This window comes from Pleurodeles waltl, chromosome 7 (genome assembly GCF_031143425.1).
Source record: "Pleurodeles waltl isolate 20211129_DDA chromosome 7, aPleWal1.hap1.20221129, whole genome shotgun sequence".
NCBI classification, from domain to species: domain Eukaryota; kingdom Metazoa; phylum Chordata; class Amphibia; order Caudata; family Salamandridae; genus Pleurodeles; species Pleurodeles waltl.
Genome location: NC_090446.1, coordinates 9,322,792 through 9,343,941, shown reverse-complemented (window position 1 = coordinate 9,343,941; position 21,150 = coordinate 9,322,792). Strand labels below are relative to the sequence as shown.

Below are 21,150 nucleotides of genomic sequence, written 5' to 3'. Positions count from 1 at the left end.
ACACTCAACTAACGCCACTGGCGATGTAATGCTACTACAGGGGAAACGGTGACACCAACAATTTCCTTCCTTAGTCACTGACATAGAAAGAAAAGTGTTTGAGGGAAACCTCTAAAGGGGTCAATCTCCTAGTGAGGACAAGGAGGGAACTGGCTGGTCATCGCTGCTCTTAATACACAACACAGGCAGCAATAACCCAGCACATGGTTGGCTTACATAGTAATGTGGAGGCCCTCAACTGAGAAAATAATATCAGAAATGTGTGAATCTCCCCAGAGTAAAATAAATATAATCAAATAAAGGTGATTAAATGTTTTACTACTCACTATTATATGTAACCAAAGGCATGATGTTCTTTTACATATTAACATGTTATGGGATAACTGATTCAACTTAAGGACTGGCAATGTAACTGTATAAATACATCAATGCAATACCTGTGGGGTTATAAGTGCAATTTTGTTGTGATCGGACGTATGGTTAAACTGGAGAATTAGTGTCAAGAAAGTAAACTGTTACTTACCCTATAAGCTGTAGATTCACAAGCTCTGCATTCTTCCGTCATCTAATGTGGGGCTTGAACGTTTGCAAGTTGTTTTTCTCTGAAGAAGCTTATGAGTCATGAGATGTGATGTAGGTGAGAATGTGTAAGTGTTGAGTAAGCCATGTGTGTTGTGCACAAAAGAGAGATCTGTTACCATCACAAGCTTCCAGGAAAGAGGGTGGGCTCACGTTAATCTCCACCAGTACGCTCTACAAACAGGTGTGTACAGGGTAATTAACATTTTCTCTTTATAACATGCGTGACTGTAGATACACATGGTCAACACAGGCTATAAAGTACTATCCTTGATACGCAGTGGCTAGCAAGTAGATGAAGCAGATGTCTTGAAAAAAGTCAGTGGAACTATTTGGCCAACAACAGCCTGCTGACGAGTTAAAATGTCCACACAATGGTGCTTGGTAAAAGTGTGTGGTGTTGACCAGATGACCGCCTAACCAATCCATCATAATTTATAGAGCACAACTACTCACCCATTCCTGAATTGAGGCAACAATGGTGGCTGCCTGAGGTGAAGAGGCAATGTGTTCCAGCTCCTTTCCACAAGGTAGACAAGTGATCTTCCTCCGGCTGTGGTCTTCTGTATGCGGGTACGGTGGCTGGTGCCTGTTGAGCAGAGAGGTCTGGCTTGGAGTAGAAGGTGATGCTATGGTTGAGGTAGGTGGGTCCGAGGTTGTGGAGTGTCTTGAATGCATGGACGAGGAGTTTGAAGTTGATTCTTTTCTCAACGGGAAGCCAGTGGAAGTTCCTTAAATGTCTGGTGATGTGTTCACAGGGGGAGACGTCCAGGATGAGTCTGGCCAAGGCATTTTGGATGTGTTGTCGTTTCTTCAGGTCCTTTGGGTGGTGCCGGCATACAGGGCTTTGCCATAGTCGAGTCTGCTGGTGACCAGGGCATGGGTTACAGTTTTGTGGCATTCGTTTGGGATCCATCTGAAGATCTTCCAGAGAAGACGGAGTGTGTGAAAACAGGAGGATGCGGCAGAGTTGACTTGGTGGGTCATGGTGAGTGATGAATCCAGGAGCCTAAATTTTCGGTATTATAAAGAGTGTTGAATATTTAACTTTTGCACATAAATTGCTACAGAACTAATGTATAGGCATATTGATACGCGAGCAACGCCTGATTTCTGCAGATGTAAAGGATATAAGATGATGTTCTGGAGCCTAGATTTCTTAAAGGCAGTAATCCATTAACCTTTCCACTTTAGCCATTAACAGACTAGTGTGGTTGGTGTACGTGCCTCTCACAAAATGGGCATGCATTCTTGAGAGAGTTTCAGGTACCCAAAGTCTAGGACCTCAGATGTCAGATCCCTAGGGTGAGCTCAGTGTCAGATCTCCCTTGAGACTGGGTGAGAAATTCCGGCCTGAACAGAAGCTCATTGTGTGGACTGATGGACATTTCCAGAAGTATGGAGTACCACAGCCTTTTGGCACAGGGTCGGGGTCACCAGGATGAGAGTCATAGACTCTTGTCACGTATTTCTTAATACACATGAAAGAAGTGGAAGAGAAGGTAAAGTGTAGTTAAAGATCCCTGGCCAGCTCATCAACTGTGCATTGTCCATGCACTGTGGGTATCTGGAGGCAAAATTTGGGCACCTTTCATTTTCGTGGGCTGTGGAAAGGTATATTCGTGGGGCACCTGAAAACTTGTGTAGGAATCTGCAGATGGAGTTTGCACTCATGGAATTGTTGACGTGTCCCACTGAGTAGGCCTGACAAGTTGCTGTCCACTTTCGGAAGATGCTCCACTGAGTTCTCGATGCTAACTCTTATGAGATACTGCAAAGAGATGGGGGGAGTGTGTGCCCCCTATTTCTGCATGTAATACATGACCGTCATATTGTCTGTCTTGATGTTGACTACTTACCCCAGATGACTTTGGAGAAGGCTTTGGGGCAAAGTGTATGCCCAGAACTTCTAGGTAATTGTTGGGGGGCCCTAGTGTTGAGGGCCCCAAACTTTCTGCACAATCATGGTGTTACGGTGTATGCTGGGTTAGAGAGGTGTCAGTGGCGATGGTCAACTGCAAAAGTGGGAAAGGCCTGTCCTGCAGCAAGTCATTTCTGTCCCACAACTGCACAGAGCGATGAGTATTGGTGTCACCAACACTAGATCATCCCAGTGACTCTCCGCGTGTGACCACTGCCTCAGGAGGCAATCTTGTAGGGGGCGGTGTGGAGCCTGGCATGCGCTAGGAAGGACATGCATGAAGCCATCATTCCTAAAAGCTGTATTGGAAATCTCAACAGGAAATGATGACTGGGCTGAAAAAGACACAGCCGCTTCTGTAATACCACCACCCCCGTTGGTCGGGTAGGCTTTCCCGGAACTACATTCAATATGCATCCCATGGTTGGATGGATGGGTAGAGGTTGAAAGAGAGGCTTGGTAGCATTTATGGTGATCCCAAGCTGCGGAGTAGGGAGATCCTTCTTGAGTGACTGCTAGGCATTGCTGCCTACTGCTGCTCCTCATCAGCCAATCATAAACACAGAGAAAGACGCTGGTGCCATCCCCCTCCCTTTGCAGATAGGCAGCCACCACTGCTAGGCACTACATGAACAGCCTTGGAGCCATGATGACCCAAAAAGGGAGTACTTCGCATTGGCAGTGATGTAAACATACTAGAAAGCGAAGATACCGGCAGTGGATGACTATGTAGAAATAGGCATCTTTGTAATTGGAAGGGGAGAGTGGAAGAAGCAACTAGAGAAGAGAAGATGCAGATGTATAAAAGATTTCTCAAAACTGTTTGGTCAATAAAGCCTTTTAGGGTGGCTGAATGTCCACATGGTAGTGTTTGGTAGTTGTGTGTGGTGTTAAGTATGTACAAGCTTTACATACGTCTGCCATGGAGATGCTCCCTTTGTTGGCCATGGGATTTGCCCCTTTTTCCGAGTGGAATGCGTTCAATGCATTTCATGTACGCGTCGCCTAATCACAACACGTCTGAATACATGTAACAATCCACCCGGCAATACCACTCTTCGAAAAAGGAATGCCTGTATGAGAGTATCTGTCCTTCTTAGACATTTAGTTGTCAACTGAGATTGAGTGTGCAAAGCCACAGTCTCTCGATGTAGGAACAAAATATGCAACTCGATTGTATGCTTTCCATGAAAGGGAGACACAACTTTTGGAGGAAATTTTGGGTTTGTTCTTAAGACCACTCGATCTTTACGTACTTGAATAAAAGGTTCCTCCGCTGTTAATTCTTGCAACTCACTGATTCTCCTGGGAGAGGTGAAAGCAACAAGATAGGCTTCTTTCAAAGACGAGAACTGTACATCACAAGAATGTAGTGGCTCAAAAGGAAGGCCTATTAGACTTAATAGGACTGTGTTCAAGTTCCACCCTGGTGCTGGAGGAGTTCTTAGAAGAATCACCATCTTACGTCCTTGTCTACTGGTATTTTTTTTTTTTTTTTACAAGAGGCAAATGTTGTGTTTGTAGACAGCAACTGCAGCAAAACATAAACAAAAGAAATGCATTCCAAACTAAGCTTTTTGCATATGTGAGAGAGGGCAGATAATGTCTTGCACAGAGGCCTTGAGGAAGGCATTGATGGCTTAGCCGACCCTGATGCTGAGTCAGTATATTTGACCTCAGTAGAAACGTTTCGTGAGGATGTGTACTAACAGCATCAAGCACCAAGCTGTCTCACCCAAGCTGGTGCAGCTCAAATGAAGGTCATGGACACCTCCCTCTTCTTAGGCTTAACATATGAGATCAGAGGTGGTGGTGGAAAAAAGTGGACTTTCCTCACAAAGGAGTTTATCACAGACTTTTCTGATATTTTCTCCTCGAAGGTGAGCTTTCTCTTCATGGGCATGTGAAGTGTTTGTGGCTGATCTTAGAAGAGGGCTTATCAAGCTCAGATATTCCAATGGGACTGATGAATAAAAATCCTTTGCAGCCCCATTGGTCCAATTCCTTTGTGTCAAGGCGTGTTTACAAGCCAGTCTTGGGGTAGGATTCAAAGTTGGTTTCAAAGCCAATTGTGGTTCGTAGGATGGCTCGAGGGTAATCCAGTATGATGGATTTCGAGGAGCGATGCCCTTTGCCGCAGTTTTCCTGGTGCCGCGGGTAGTCACTTTTTGTCAAGAGGTCTTGCAGTCTGCAGTCGGAACCAGGCTTAGGGCTGAATGCCCGACTCCCTTGGGAGCAGTGCTCTCCCTTAAGGCGAGGATGCTTTTGAGGCAGATAACCGAGGGTTGATCCTCTGGCAGTTTTTTTCCTAGAATAATGCTGTAATGGGGTCCCTCCTTCACCTCTGAAGCACTCGAGGAAAAAGCTTCCAGGCTCTGCTCTCCCTGCAGAGATTGGATATCTGAAGTTCTAAGTTCATCTGATGTTGGCGCCAACAGTATCCTCAGATCCGAACAGGTTCGGTCTCCTGGATGCGTCTCAATGCTGCATCTGGTGGTGTGCCCAGTGGTGCCTGCGTTAGTACCGGATGGGCTTTTGGCATTTGAATGCCCTACACATCAGACAGGTTGTTTCCTCGTGTTCAGGAGACATGCACGGTTGCAACCCCAATGCTGGTCTTTCTAGGGGAATTTGCATTATATTTAGGAGAAATGGAAGGTTTTCCTCTATAAGAGCTTCCCCCAACAACCATTCGCAATACAAGATAAGTTTCCTCGAGAAAGCTGCATCAATGCCAGTCCAAGTCGAGCCCTATGTAGGTGCTTAGCTGATGTAGAGTTCCTCTGTAGCTTGGACCGGAATCTTAATGACTGACACCAAAGGTACCAAATGACATGCCATCATTCCATCATTCACAGTGCTGGCAGTACAAAATCCGCACCCAATTGTTGAAAAAAATAATCTAACGTGGGATCTTTTCCTGCAACAGTGTGGGTGAGGGGAGGAGTCACGAGTTATCTTGTGGCTCAAAACATTGACAGACAAAAAACAACTTGCAAACGTCCACACCAACCCTAGATGACAAGAGTATATAGATCATGTGTGTTTGAAAAAAAAGAAAATGCAACAAATATTACTATTCCTTTTTGGTTTATTTTGTTTAGTGTTGTATCTTTTTTGTAGCTTTTAGATAGCGGGCTACTGTTGAATGCATGACACACAAGTTGGATTTTGGGCTGGTGACTGAAAATAATTATGGAAAGAAATAACTTCAGATCATCAACTTTGAAGAGTATAATTAATACTAATGAAGATCCAGAAATACACTTTTCTACAAAGAATGGGCTTTCTTCTGACATTGAAGTTTCTCACTAGAGTCCCTCCAAATCAATGGTACAGAATGGGTGCACGCCTGGCACACCTTTTCAGGGGTTAAAAGCACAACTGGGTGAGAGCACCTGTGATGCAGGGCACTGTTTTAAGATGGGGTTACTCCAACATTTGTAGTGCTCATAGCTTACAATACACAGCTTGCTTTGCAAGGTGATGAATTTGCAATCAAATACTTATTGCAATTGGTCCATCAAGTTCCAGCTCTTGAAATCCTAACAAATTAGCGACCGAACCGCTGCTCAGAAACACCTCGCACGTACAAACGTAAACATGATCTGCTGTATCTCAAGGCCTATAGCTTGCAAAGCAAGCCACTGTTTGCAGACCTGACAATCGATCGGTCATGTTACAAGAACTTTTGGAACCATTAAAGATTATGCCATATCACTCACTGAAAAAGCTCTCAGTCATTTAAGACTGCTTAGGGGCCTGCTTGGAAAACCAAAGAACTTTTATATCAATGTCTGCAACACGGGAGGGTGATATATAACTGCTTGGCAAGGCCTAAACCTCTGAAACTGCCAACCAGTCCAGAAAGTAGGTTCATCTGAAAAGCAGGAGTAAGATCAAACTGCTTGTTGCCCACAACAAACTCAAAGTGCAGGTTAATTCCAATACATATGCAAGGGGCAAGCCTAGGTTGGTGGGAACCATTGGGCTCACATCTCAGCAAGGACGCTTGTTTCTTCCGACACAAAGAAAGAAGGTCATAGGGTTGGGAATTAGAATCAGAAAGGTAGATACACGCCCTACGTTAGGTAGAGGTTGAGGCCAGGAAGACGGTTATGTTACTCACAGCTATCTTTTATCAACAAGAGTGTCCGGAAAAAAGATCTAGGTGTGTGCCCAATAAAGCTAAGGAATTAGAGTCTGGAATCCCGGATGCTGTGCGAGAGGCGGACTGTACCAGTGGGTGAATCAGGTGGCACAAGATAGTGCACTTGGAGAAATAAATGCCTGCAACTACAGCTGGAAACTATATCTTGATAATGGTATGGTGAGGGTGATGCACCTGCTGCTTACAGCGAGCTCCTGTGCAGTAACCGGACAAAGGATAAGTCTGGAGTTACAAAATGGACTTGTTTCTACAAGGTCTATGAAGACTGGTTTGAAAACTGGAGCACGGCAACTATCTCATAATAGCAACACTCTTGGGGTCTTATCAAGTTTTCTATTGGTGGGAGAGCAGCATACAAGCTGAGTCCTTCTTTAAGATGTTGCTGTCCAACAGGTAACTTCCCCCATCTTAGAACTTGTGCATGATCAGTGCTTGAACAAGTTATTACTGTGTAACACGTGCCCTGAGAGAATCTGGACTCTCACCGCCCCCAGTAACTGCTATATAACTGTGGCATATTCCTCCAGCTTGTCATCACCTTCTGTCTTCAAGTGGGCTGAGTGAACTGAACACTTGCCATTGACATTCATGAGTTTTAATCTCTTAAAGAACAACTAAACAATCGATCCACCCAGGATTGGTAAACCGAGTACCAATAAAATGGGTAATATTAACACCAGTTCCTTTCAGCACCTAAGACAGCAAATCAGTGGTTTCAAGAGTCATATAAAAATGTGCTCTTATCATCATCATCAGTATTATCATTCTGTGTGACTGAGACCTAAAAAATGGCCAGTCAGTCATAGAACCAAATCCCAGCTGGGGTAGCTAAACGTTAAAGGATGAGGGGCGTGACCTGCCAAGATGGCTGACTAGACATCTGTTTCGATTGCTCCCACCACGGCGCTCTACATCCTTCTGAATCCTGCAATTCCCTGTGACACTCACAACATTTCCTCATCAATGAGCTGCCCCTGGTTGCTCGTCGTTTCCTGAGGGCGCTCCACAATGACTACTGGTGCGGCGGCCTGTTGCGGGCCAGATTGTCGGCAAAGGTGCAGGAGCCTCAAAGCGGTCCTGCCCTGAGACGGTCCCAGAAACGAGAAGCTCTGATCGCTTGGGATGGCGGGGTCACAGCGGAAGGAGTTTGGCAGCGTTGCTGCTCAAGGTGTCCGTGCTCGGTGTCGGCCAGCTCTCTCTGAGGACCTAATTCTGACCGCAGTCAGTGTCCGGTGAGTGGGGCCACGACTCCGGCTGGGCAAGCGCCCTTCTGTTGCAGGAGACATGGACAGCGAGCCTGATCATTGCTGCTGGGCGGCCTGGGAACACCGACAGCTGGAGCAGCCGGGGAGCCTAAAGGGTCTTCACCTGGGGGTAGGTATTGCCTACCTGCCAGCTCGAAAGACTGTGATAGGGGCCCGTCCTGCCCGCGCCATTTACAGGAGGCTTCATGGACAATAAACGCAGGACCTAACGCCACAAACCAACTCCCCGCCTCCTCCAAGCCTACATAGTAGACATGTGTTGTACTACTACAGTAGTGCTAGCCCAGTGGACTGGGCTAAGCTAACCTGCTGTTCAGCAGCAATAGTATGACAATGGTGACATGGGGGACCCAACGCTAATTACAGGGGGTCAGTAGTAATGAACTGCCTACACTGTTGATCTTTGAGCACGCTCTGCTGTACCTACAGCTCCCTATGCACAGACCACAAACCTGGCCTGCAAGGACCCTCGGAGTCCAGAGGACGTCCTGTGGCCTGGACGATCAGGATGCAGCGGTAGAAGTAGTGAGCTTGTCCGGGGCCCTAGAGGTAGGGCGTCAGTCACTGGCTGAGGATGGTGGACACCAATTGTGAGATTCTCCTGTGTACTCTTTAATTGTGTGGGTGACTAGGAGACGTCATCACGCGATGTAATGGGACAGGGTTGACTGATGCTGGTCCATATGTAATCGGATCTACGTAGATAGGGGCTGGTGAGACCGTGTGGGGGAATGTGCCCTTTGCCCGCATGTGTGTGCTCCTAGCTGCGGGGCAACTTAGGATCTTGAGCATGTCCACAGTGCCCAAGAAAGGAATAAACTGGTTGCGAGTGGGAGCCATGGCATGGGGCACTGGATTCTGTTCAAAGTCCCTCTACACAATCAACCATTGGAAAAGACAACAGGGTAAAATAGGCTCCAGCAATTAACACTTACCAGTATACGGTCTCAAAACACACTTGCCTGGCACACAATCCATGGACGTGCCAATTCAGGGTCCCACAGCTGCAGAACCCCGGGCGGAGATTCAGGGCTGTCATATCGCACTAGAAGGAAAGATGGACACAGTGGCTATGGAAATAAACCATCTAGGTCTGGATCTGCAGAAGGTTGCAGACCGAACCACAGCGGTGGATAACAATGTGGATTCTCTTAAAAAGTATGTTCAGTCACTGAGAGCTGAGGTGGAAGGACTGAAGTGCAGCACCACACATACAGAGGAGCGCCTTAAAGATGCAGCAGGCCGGTTGCAGCGCTTGGTGGGCTTTCCAGAAGGAAGGCCTCTTGGCCTTTCTTTTGTTTGGGAAAGGCTGCTCTTGGCGCACATATACCATCAGCACTACTGTTAGCGCTGTTAAGGTGAAGTGGGAGGGCCATGTAACTGGCTCGATGTTTCATGCCCGGTATGGGAGGTGACAACAAGTTGCTCACATGAAATGTTAGGGTGATGAACAGCCCTGCAAAATTCCATAAGATTCGAGTGTACCTCATGGACTATAGGATAACAATTACCTTCCTGCAGGAGACCCACATGTGGACAGACTGTATCATTGCACTCCCCTGGAGATGGAGGGGTCAAATGGATGCCCTTTCGTATGCTGGCTTTGGCTGAGCAGCCCTTATATGGGGGGGGAGGAGGGGAAAAGAGAGAGAGAGAGAGAGAGAGGGAGAGGGAGAGAGAGAGAGAGAAAGCGAGAGAGAGAGAGAGAAAGCGAGAGAGAGAGAGAGAGAGAGAGAAAAAGAGAGGAACTGACTGTGTCTGTCCAATTATAGGTCAATATCCCTTTTACCTATTTTCTCTAAACTGTTCGAAAACCATGGAAATTTGCAATTGATATGACTTATAGAACTGAATGATCTACTCCATCCCTCTCAGTCAGGGTTCCAGGCAGGCTATAGTACTGAATCAGCACTGCTTGGGGTCACTGAATTCCTGAGACATAAACTGGGGAACCGCACTCCTGCTTTAGACTTGAGTGCAGCCTCCGACATGGTTAATCACAATATATTATTTAGAAGACTTGTCGCCCCAGGTGGGAAGGGTATGCCCAGACGTGGGTCCCGTGCTTGCTATGCCACCAGATTCAATCTAGCCTGGCTGATGAAGGGTGATACCCTGAAACCGGTCCCAGGATGCTTGTTTCTGGTCCAGGGAACACCTGGCCTGGCAGTTCGGGCTGGACAGTTCCCATGAGGAACAGGGTCAAGACTGATTTGCATATGGCTGGGTACAAACTGGAATGGCATGGCAAGCAAAAAAACTGATGGATTAAACCCAGATCTGTGACTGGGGTGAATGTTAGATTTGTTCTGCATTCCGTCCATCATCTGTTGTTTTTGCATTAGAAGACTTGATGGCCTGGGTATACGGGGCAAAGCGCTCACCTGGATAGAATCCGTCTTGAAAGGTTGTTTTTTTCCAGGTCCTTTCTGACCAATGCAGATCTAAGCCACTTGTTCTTATGTCTGGAGTGCCACAGGGTTCTAATTTGAGCCCTTTACTTTTTAATCTCTATGAGAGACCACTGGCAAATATTGTTGAGAGTTTTGGTCTTACTCTCTTTTCCTATGCAGATGATACCTAAATTGTGGTCTCTATGTCTTCCAAGAACCAGCCAACTCTGGCTGAACTTCCCCTCTGTCTTCAGCAGGTGGCAGATTGGATGTCTGCATATTTTTTTAATCTGAATGAGGACAAGACCGAATTACTACTGGTCGGTAAATCCCCTATGATAAGGGGCCCACACCTCTGGCCGACATCTTTGGGTGCTCCTCCACTTCCTGCTGCGTCGGTAAAGAGTCTGAGAGTGTGGGCGGATCAGGAGCTGTCAATAAGGAAACAGATAACTAAGGTGGCCGCCACCTGCTTTGGCATCTTAAAATGGCTGATAACAATTCTCTACTGTATTCCATTTACAGCTCAGCGCCCCGTTGTCCAGGCCTTAGTTATGTCTAGGCTGGACTACGGAATCATTCTCTATCTTGGAGTGAACAAAACCCTATTAAAACATCTTCAAATAGTACAGAATGCTGCAGCGTGTCTTTTGCTCCACCCAGCACAGTGTACTAGCTCTGCCACCTTATTAACTTCTCTCCAGTGGGTGCCTGTGGAAAACGGGTACATTTAAAAGCACTTTGTTTCATGTTTAAATGCCTCCACAACACTGCCCCCCCCTACCTGAGCGCTGAAGTCACCTACTATGCACCGCAACGTATGCTCAGATCAAGTTACAGCCTTGCTGTTGTCCCTAGAGTCAAGAGGGCCCGTCAAGATGGACGTTCCTTCCGTATTCTGGGGTCTAAATTATGGAACAACTTTCCACTACGTTTGAAAGATTGTAACTCTTTTTTGGAATTCCGCAAGTTGCTGAAAACATGGTTGTTCCCGACTATATATTCTTGGGTGATTGGTTGTTGACTACCGTAATTTACTGGCTAGTGTTGGGAAACCCGATGGGTAGCTATGCATTTTATAAATTGTGTAGTCAATCAATAGTGGGACCTTTTATGGGTAGGTCTTGACAGCTACACAGGGGTTTCTACCAGCAGAACTATTGATTGCTGGGGACTGTAATTGGTGCTGGATGGGGACATGGATAAATCCCCCTGCCCCACCCCAAGTCAGGGCACTAAACCTCATCTTACCGATTACTTGAAACAAATGATTAGGGGAGTAGGGTCGGTGGATGTTTGGAGGGCTCCACACCAGCAGAAGTGTACATAATCCTGTTACACACCCACAGCAGATGCCCACAGCGAACTAGACTATTTCTTTATACAAGAAGGGGCCTTACAGAGGGTATCAGGTACACCCTGGCCAGACGTATTTCAGACCACTCACCCAAGGTTTTGACTGACTCCCTCACCAGGAAGGTACCCCGGGTCCCGCAGTGGAGAATGCAGGCCGAGGCCCTTACTGAACAAGTCTTTAGGGGAGCAATATTGGACACCCTGACCGAATACTTTACCCTTAACTAGGAGAGTACCCAATACGGGACGACAGAGTGGGACGCTATGAAGGTGGTACTTGCAGGTGTCGGCGTGGTAACTTCCATGGGTGTCAAACGCACAGAGGGATTTAGTGCTTCAGGCAGCTCGGCACCCCCTTCCTCCAGAATGGTTGCGTGATTTGACTAACTGTGTGGGTGCGGAAGAGGCTCATTTGAAGAAAGTGAGGCACGACGACCAATAGCAGGATGACCTGCTAGCGTGGGAAGCCATGATGCCCGACCTTACTGGTGGAAATGACTCTGCCCCCCACTACAGCGGTGGACACTAAAGCCGGGAGTGCTATGCAAATATAGGTGCCACGTTGATGGGGCTGTGAAAATAAAGACCTTATTAAGTGGTGCACTGGAGCTGGGGCATGGGTTCACACTAAGGGTGTCGTACTACAGTTCCTTGTTTATTTTGTGCCCTTGGGACACTGCAATATGCAAAGTGCGCAGCACGGGAGGGGTGGGGGAGGAGGGATTTTGATGTCATTTCCTGCTTTGTACAATTTTATTTTATGCTTTGCTTGGCCCTAATGATATTTGAAACTTCACATACAATACGATCTCATGTAAAGTTCCTGGAAAGTTGCTTCTGAAGGGATAGGGAATGATGTTGAAAAGTTCATAAAAACATATATTAAAAAAAAAAACTTAAAGGACTATCTGATCCTATGTGCCCATGGCAGCTCTCAGAAAAACATGTGATTCTGGTCTAGCACATGCCGGACTACCTGGAAACAGTCTTGTCTAGTCCCCAATGATAGCAGCAAAAGGTGCACATGCAATCAAAATTAATTCAGCTCTAGGGTAGAGTAGGCGGGCAGTGGAAACTAAGCACCAGTGGTATTGCCTGTGTACATTAATTTTGCAATAATGCTTGCAAAACAAGAGATGCAACAACTGTTTGCCACTGGTCCTCCCATTGGCCGTGCAAGAGTAAAACAGGTGAAAAGCTCAAAGCAAATGTTATTGGTGGCTCTCCGTTTAACACCCTTTCCTACCCTCTGACTGAACCTGGCGGAACTCAAAGGACTGGGGGGTCTAGAAAAAACATGATGGTTTGGACTCTCACACCTCAGAGCTCATTACTAGCAGCCAGCCAGGGAACGAGGCTTGGTAGCAGGACCTAAAAAGTCCCCTTTACAATTCAGAGGGAATTGGGCAGTTTTCACCAGTATGAGGTTGTTGTCCTGAGCGCGAGGTTAGGTTGCGAGGACAAAGGCACAGCATCGCATGCCAAACAACACAATTGTGGACATGTGTTCATAAGTGAAGTGAGTGTATGCAGATTGTAATGACCACCCCAGTGACCATAAACTGAACCTGAGACCAGGTTGCTTTGCACCTCCTGCCCGATCCCTTGAAAGTAGAATCAGCTCAATCCTTGTGGACTTTCAGGTGTTGCTAAAGATCTGTTTTTAACATAAAGCTCTTGCTATACACTTCTGAGGGAAAGAACTTCTCAACCATGTGAAGTCTCCGATGATTTTCAAAATCCATCTTTCGAATAAAGCTTTTCTCACACTCATCGCAGGGAAATGGATTCTCTCGAGTGTGAACTCGTATGTGACGATTAAGCTGTTTCTTCAAAGTGAAACTTATTTCACACTTGGTACAGGTGAAGAGCATCTCATCTGAGTGGACTTTCTGATGAAGCTGAAGAACAGATTTCCGAGCGTAACACTTCCCACACTTGCTGCAGGAAAATGGCTTTTCACCTGAATGACACCTCTGGTGGCGTTCAAAATGAAACTTTCGACTGAAGCTTTTCCCACACTCTTTGCAGACAAATGGCCTCACTTGCGAGTGGACGACAAGGTGGCGCTGTAGCTGGCTCTTTAGAGTGAAGCTCTTCTGGCATTCGGTACAGGCGAAGGGATGCACTCCTCCGTGAACTCTCAGATGCTGCCGAAGAGTTGCCTTTTGAGTAAAGCTCTTCTCGCATTCGGGGCAGGAAAAAGGCTTCTCCCCTTTGTGGATATTCTCATGAATCTGAAGAGCAGATTTCAAAGTAAAATGCTTCCCGCACTTGGTGCAAGAAAATGGCTTCTCGCCCCTGTGACTTCTCTGGTGATGTTTAAGATAATACCTTCGAGGGAAGCTTTTCCCACACTCGCTGCAGGAGAAGGGTCTGAGTCCCGAGTGGACCTGATGATGGCGCTGAAGCTGGCTCTTCAGAACAAAGCTCTTCTTGCACTCGGGACAGACAAAGGGAAACACTCCTCCGTGGACTCTCAAATGCTGCTGAAGAGTTCCATTTTGAGTAAAGCTCTTCTCACACTCAGGGCAGGAAAACGGCTTCTCCCCTGTGTGAGTCATCGAGTGATTTTTAAGATGTGTCTTTTGAGTAAAGCTCTTGTCACATTCAGTGCAGGAAAATGGCCTCTCTCCAGTGTGAATCCTCTGGTGACACTTCAGATGTTTCTTTTGGATAAATCTCTTGTCGCACGCACTGCAGGGAAAGAGTCTCTGTTTTATATAGTTTTTTTGGTCTTCTTTAAGGCTGACGCTCGTCAACTCAGTGCATGTCCAGGAGTCTTTCATAACCTTGTTTAACGTCTCTGGCTTTTCTTCAGGGTCTTCTGCAAAATGAAAGTTGAAATGCCATACGTCAAAATGTGTCACATGGTATGCAAGCAGTAAATTAATGAACGTCTAATGTCAAGTTTTCATTGAGTCGCAGGCGCTAAGAAATTGAGTGATAGACCACCATCGGGCGGCACTGTGATAGATTATAATAAGGCTCTCCTGTTGCAAATGTCTATCACATTAGAAAGTTCTGTAGTCTTGACCTAAGCAATCCTGCACAAGTGAGTTCTTTAAAGGGGCCCCAAGAATCTTTGCATGGATGACTTCTCCAATCTTATTGTTTTTACAATATTTTATTGAACCTTTCATCAATCACAAACATGCTGGGATGAAGGAGATTCAAAATGTGTAGCTCAGCCCCCATGGTCTTTCTGTCCCTACATACAATTTACTTTCTCTGTGAGAGACATTTTCCTTTGGAGATACCATTTCTCCACTGACAAATAGTTATTCCTACTGGATATCTTCTAGAATGTTCAGCTGTACCCACTATCACAGTAGTAGAATGATGAGCGTTAACCCTGATCCTCTTATGCCCATCTCCAATGACATCAACACCCCAATCCCATAATACCCCCCTCACAGCAAGGCAGTGTCTGTGGCCTTGCTAAGAGTTGGCACAACTCCTTGGCCTGGGTGCTGCGAGTGCAAGGCTGGCTTTGGGAGGTCCACAGAAGCTGCAATGTGCCCTCAAAATCCTGTACTCTTCAGCAATGAGCTAAAAGTTCCACTATGTAAAAAAGCGCCATATCCGCCTGTTAGAAATGGGGTCTCTAGTTGGCAGTCGGTTTGCACCCTATCCAAGTAGGGTCCTTCACTCTAGTCAGGATAAGAGAGATATCCGCTCAGATAACCCATGCTCACCCCCTTGGTAGCTTGGCACAAGCAGTCAGGCTTATCTCAGAAGCAATGTGTAATCAATCAATTAATCACGTAATTTATAGAGCGCGCTACTCACCCGTCAGGGTCTCAAGGCGCGGGGGCAGCTACTGGTCAAACAGCCATGTCTTGAGGCGTTTCCTGAAAGTCAGGAGGTCCTGGGTCTGGCTTAGGTGGAGCGGTAGGGAGTTCCAGGTCTTGGCAGCGAGGTGAGAGAAGGATCTTCCTCCGGCGGTGGTGCGGTGAATGCAGGGGACGGAGGCGAGGGCGAGGCTGGCGGAGCGGAGCTGGAGGACAGGAGTGTGGAAGGTGAGTCTGTCGTTGAGGTAGGCCGGACCTGTGTTGTGGAGGGCTTTGTGTGCGTGCGTGAGTAGTTTGAAGGTAATCCTCTTCGATACGGGTAGCCAGTGTAGGTCTCTGAGGTGGGCAGAGATGTGGTTGCGGTGTGGGTCGTCGAGGATGAGTCGGGCGGAGGCATTTTGGATACGTTGCATTTTTGTTTTTAGTTTGGCCGTAGTTCCTGCATAGAGTGCGTTGCCGAAGTCCAGTCGGCTGCTGACTGTCTTTCTGGTTTCGACGAGAATCCACTTGAAAATCTTGTGGAGCATGCAGAGGGTGTTGTAACAGGAAGAGGAGACTGCGTTGTCATGCTGAGTGCTGACTCCGGGATGATTCCCAGGTTCTGTACTTGGGTGGTGGGAGTGTGCGCGGCTCCTACGGAGGTAGGCCACCAGGAGTAGTTCCAGGCGGAGGGGTTGCTGTCGAGGATGTGGATCTCTGTTTTGTCTGTGTTTAGCTTGAGGCGGCTTGATCCTATCCAGTTGGCGATGGCATGAAGTCCATTGTGTAGGTTGTTTCTTGCGGTTGTGGGGTCTTTTGTGAGGGAGATGATCAGCTGGGTGTCGTCTGCGTAGGATACTATGTTGATGTGGTGGGATTGTGCGATGTTGGCGAGAGAAGCCATGTAAACATTGAAAAGTGTTGGGCTGAGGGAGGATTCCTGGGGGACGCCACAGATGGTTTTGGAGGATTCGGACAGGTAGGGCGGAAGGCGGACTCTCTGGGTTCTGCCGGAGAGGAGTGAAGAGATCCAATCGAGGGCCTTGCCGTGGATCCTGGCGTTGTGGAGGCGTGTTCAAAGGGTGTGGTGACAAATGGTGTTGAAGGCTGCGGAAAGGTCCAGGAGGATGAGCGCTGCGGTTTCGTCTTCGTCGAACATGGTCCTGATGTCATCAGAGGCAGCAATGAGTGGGGTATCCGTGCTGTGGTTCTTGCGAAATCCAGATTGGGAGGTATTGAGCGCTTTGCTGTCTTCCAGGAAGCGGGATAGTTGGCTGTTCACGATTTTCTCAATTACCTTAGCTGGGAAAGGGAGGAGGGAGATGGCCCAGTAGCTTTTGGGGTCATCTGGGTCTGCTTTGGGTTTCTTCCACAGGGCGTTGACGTCGGCGTGTTTCCAGCTCTCCGGAAAGGTGGCTGTCTCAAAGGAGCTGTTGATGATGGCGCACGGGTGGGGGGTGATTATGTCGCTGCCTTTGTTGAAGATCTGGTGAGGGCAGGGGTCTGAGTGGGAGCCGGAGTGGATGGAGGCCATGGTGTTGATGGTGTCTTCATTGTTGACGTAGGTCCAGGAATATAGAGGATTGGTGTTGCTTGGTGCGTTGGGTTCGTGGTTGTCTGTGGTTGGCTGGTGGGTCTGGGGTTTGAAGCTGTTGTGGATGTCTTCAATCTTTCGATGGAAGTAAGTGGCAAGGGAGTTGCAGAGCTCCTGTGATGGCGGGGGTTCGTAGGAGCAGGGCCTGGGGTTGGAGAGTTCTTTGATGATGCCGAAGAGCTCTTTGTTGATGTGAGCATTGGTGTCTATGCGGCTTTTGTAGTAGGTTCTTTTGGTAATGTGGATCAGCTGGTGATGTTTGTGGATGGCAGTCTTGAGGGCGATGTGGTTGGATTCGGTGGGTGTAAGGCACCAGGTCTTCTCCATTCTTTGGCATTCCCGTTTGGAGGCCTGCAGGTCGGGGGTGAACCAGCTGGCCTTGGGTCTGTGGTGGATGTCTGAGGGTTGTTTGAGTGGTGCGAGGGTGTTGGCGCAGTCTTGTATCCATTGATGCAGGTTGGTGGCGGCTGTGTTGGGGTCCCAGGTCCAGGGAGGAGGTGCCTGGGCGAGGGTGGAGATCAGCTGTTCTGTCGAGATTCTGTTCCAATAGCGACGGGGGTGTTGAGTGGTGAGGCGGCTTCTGGAAGGAGAAATGGATGCAGCGATGGTCGGTCCAGTGGAGTTCGGTGGTGTGGCTGGTGTGGTGTAAAGAATTTGCACATAACACACTAATAAATGAAACACTACAAAAGGACACCACACTATTGTTAGAAAAATAGCCAATATTTATCTATATAAAACAAGACCAAATTCTGAAAGATTTCCTCCAAAATACAGTTCCTTGAAGTCGATAGCTCCACCTGGTGTCACAGAGTTGTGTTAAAAAAATCAGTTCAAGCCAGCCGCGATGTCGCAGGCCAGCTACTGTGTCGAGGAGACCCACAAACAGTACCTTTGGAATTGCAGGGCATCATGATCCTAGCCGTGACCGGCGTCGCTGGCGTCACGGTGTCAGTTCCAGAATCGGTGCGGAGGTCATCAGGCCCTTGAAGCCACACGTGTTGCAGATCGAACTCTGGGCTGATGAAGCCAGGAGTGCTAGCGTGGATGGCATCAGGGCTGCAGTGCAAAGCGGGATGATGCAACGTGCCGTGCCCACAGGTCACAGTGCAGGCAGCAGCTGGGTGACGGCGGCTCAGTGAGACCAGGGCTGCGGTGTGAAGAGGGGGTGGTGCAACATGCGGTATTGCCAGGTCACAGCGCAGGCAGCGGTGACGTCGTTGCTGAAGCGCTATTGTCAGTAGACCCAAGCTGGCGGTGCGGGACGGTGCTTCGTGGCCCTCACAAGCGGTGTCCACAGGCCACGGTGCAGGCAGGGATGCCTGGTGATGACACTGGAGTGGATGGTGCTGGCGTCGGTGGACCAGGGCTGCGGTGCAGGACGGGATGGTGCTTTTTGTACCTCACGAGCGGTGTCCACAGGCCACGGTGCAGGCAGTGGTGCCGGTGTCAGCAGGAGCATCGTCGTCGTAGGGGATGCCCAGGCTGCGGTGTGAGCAGGCGATGCCAGAGTGCGGGCCCACAAGTCACGGTGCGAGCAGCGGCTCAGTGAAGTCATCCAATGACTGCATCGGTGAGACCAGGGTCGCTGTGCGAAGTGGGGCAGTGCGGCTTCGTGCTGCGTCCGCAGGTCACGGTGCAGGCCTGCGGCTTCGTTGGCAGCAACGCAATGGTTTCTCCGCTGGAATAACACAAAACACACAGTTCCCAGTGCTGCAGGTCGTGGAAACTGAAGTCTTTGGTGCCCGTGAGACTTCCAATAGGAGGAAAGCTGTACTCCAAGGCCTTGGAGAACTTTCTCAAGCAGGATACACAGCAAAGTTCACCCTTTGCTCTCTTTTAAGGCAGAAACAGCAACTGCAGGCCAACCCAGCAAAGCAACACAGCAAAGGGTCACTACTCCTGTACCGCAGCCCTGGTCCACTGACACCAGCACCATCGACTCCAGTGTCGTCACCAGGCATCCCTGCCTGCACCGTGGCCTGTGGACAGCGCTTGTGAGGGACACAAAGCACTGTCCCGCACCGCCAGCTTGGGCCTACTGACGACAGCGCTTCAGCAACTATGACACCGCTGCCTGCACCGTGACCTGGCAACACCGCACATTGCACCACCCCGCTTCACAACGCAGCCCTGGTCTCACTGACGCCGCTGGACGCCGTCACCGAGCGGCTGCCTGCACCGTGACCTGTGGGCACCGCATGTTGCATCATCCCGCTTCACATTGCAGCCTTGATGTTATCCACGTCAGCGCTCCTGACTTCATCAGCCCTGAGTTCGATCTGCAACGCCTGTGACTTCAAGGGCCCAATGACCCCTGCACCGACTCTGGAACCGACACTGCAACACCAGCGACCCCGCTCTCCTGATCTCATCACGAGGATCATGACACCCTGCATTTCCAAGGTACTGTTTGTGGGTCTTCCCAACACCGTAGCTAGCCCACAATGCAGCGGCCGGCCTGAACTGTTTGATTTGTTGTTCACGACGCCGTGATAGCCCTAGGTGGAGCAACTAGCTTCAAGGAATTGTATTTTTAAGCTCATTCTTGCAAAGTTCCTATCTTTATTACTGTATGTTGGATTGTTCTCGTTTTGGTCTTGTTTTATACAGATAACCGGTGTGGTGTCCTTTTGTAGTGTTTTCACTTATTACTGTGTGTTATGTGCAAATGCTTTAGACATTGCTTCTGAAATAAGCCTGATTACTTGTGCCAAGCTACCAGGAGGTGAGCAGGGATTATCGGAGCGGGTATCTCCCTTATCCTGACTAGAGTGAGGGTCCCTACTTGGACAGCTTGCAAATCGACTGCCAACTAGAGACCCCTATTCCTAACAATTAGCGTGGTTAAAGCCCGAGCCATCAATTTCTTCCTCCTCTTTGATACGAAATGAAATAATCTCATGCCCTGTTGCAAAGAAAAATATTAATAACGTAACAATTTAAAGACATTAGGAATTAAGAATGTCAATTTCAACGACATAAAACATATTATTCTTCACAATACTATATAATGGGGTGAAGTGCAATGAGGGAAAATCTGCTCATTCTAGCAAGTCTGTTAAAGGGCCTTATTGGCGGATGGTAGCATCTCAGAATTGTGCGGCCCAGTAGTAATCTGCATCTTCTTGGTGGAAGATGGGTGGTACAGTTGTCTGTTGAATCTTCAGTGGGAGTATTTTCATATACTCCCTTCAAACCATAGGGTCCTACTTTATATTGGACAGGCAGACTGCCCCAGTCCTAGCTTGCCCAACATAGCAGGAGTTCCCTGACAGGTTGGGCGGGATTTCTTAATAAAAGTGATCACCAACATTTGACACACTTTTTCATCAAAAACAATCAATTAAGGCCCGGTGGTATTACATCTCATCTCTCTTGCTTAATTTCTTGTTATATCTGTCTTAATTTTCCAGGCCAGGAGTTTTCCTGCACTTTCACCATATTCACAGTGCGCTAATTTACGTGCTTCCCATCTATCTTTCACTCTGGCTTCTATGACGGCACCTAAGGAGGCCCTTTTCAGTAGAGTTTCATTCCGCAAGGACTCACCCACCTTCTCCGGTGTCTGTGATTCTACCAATTTCCCCTCTGGACGGGCATTGGCTTTCTCCAGCTCCTGTATTGTCTTCCTATAATCCCTGGTTTTTTTGTAGCTGAAATAGTGATCAGGGCACTCCTTATGAAGGGCTTGTAGGGATCCCAAAGCACATAAAGTGCTGCCCACTTCATATTGAGTTCAAAGAACTCGCTTGTCTTAACCTTCAAAGCTTCTATCACCTCCTGATCATTTAAAGTCCATCTCCTCATTTGTACCCCGGATATACACTTCATCCTCAAGACCACCGCTGTGTGTTCGGACAGGTGTACTGCTGTGTGCTGGATGTCCAAAATGTCCCCTTTAAGTGCCCTGTATATAAAAAAGGTGATCTGTCCCAGAATGATGTTTATATTCCTTACTGTGGTATGTGTAACCTCAGGACCGTCCATGATTCTCTCTCCAAATGTCTAAGAACGCAAATTACTGACCTAATGTATGTACGTATGTCTGTGATTTTGGGCACCCTAGGGATCTACTTTTACTTGATTTATCCAATG

General features: G+C 48.0%; 1 protein-coding gene across 1 annotated transcript in view; it reads right to left on the bottom strand.

Annotated features, from left to right (window-relative positions):
* Positions 1–12,897: 12,897 nt before the first annotated feature.
* The window catches only part of LOC138303539 (gastrula zinc finger protein XlCGF57.1-like), a 90,247-nt gene continuing 81,994 nt past the window's right edge, over positions 12,898–21,150 (bottom strand). The window contains exon 9 of the mRNA XM_069242768.1: positions 12,898–14,512. Coding sequence (XP_069098869.1) covers positions 13,335–14,512 — 1,178 coding nt within the window. The 3' untranslated portion in view covers positions 12,898–13,334. The remainder of the gene's footprint in view (positions 14,513–21,150) is intronic.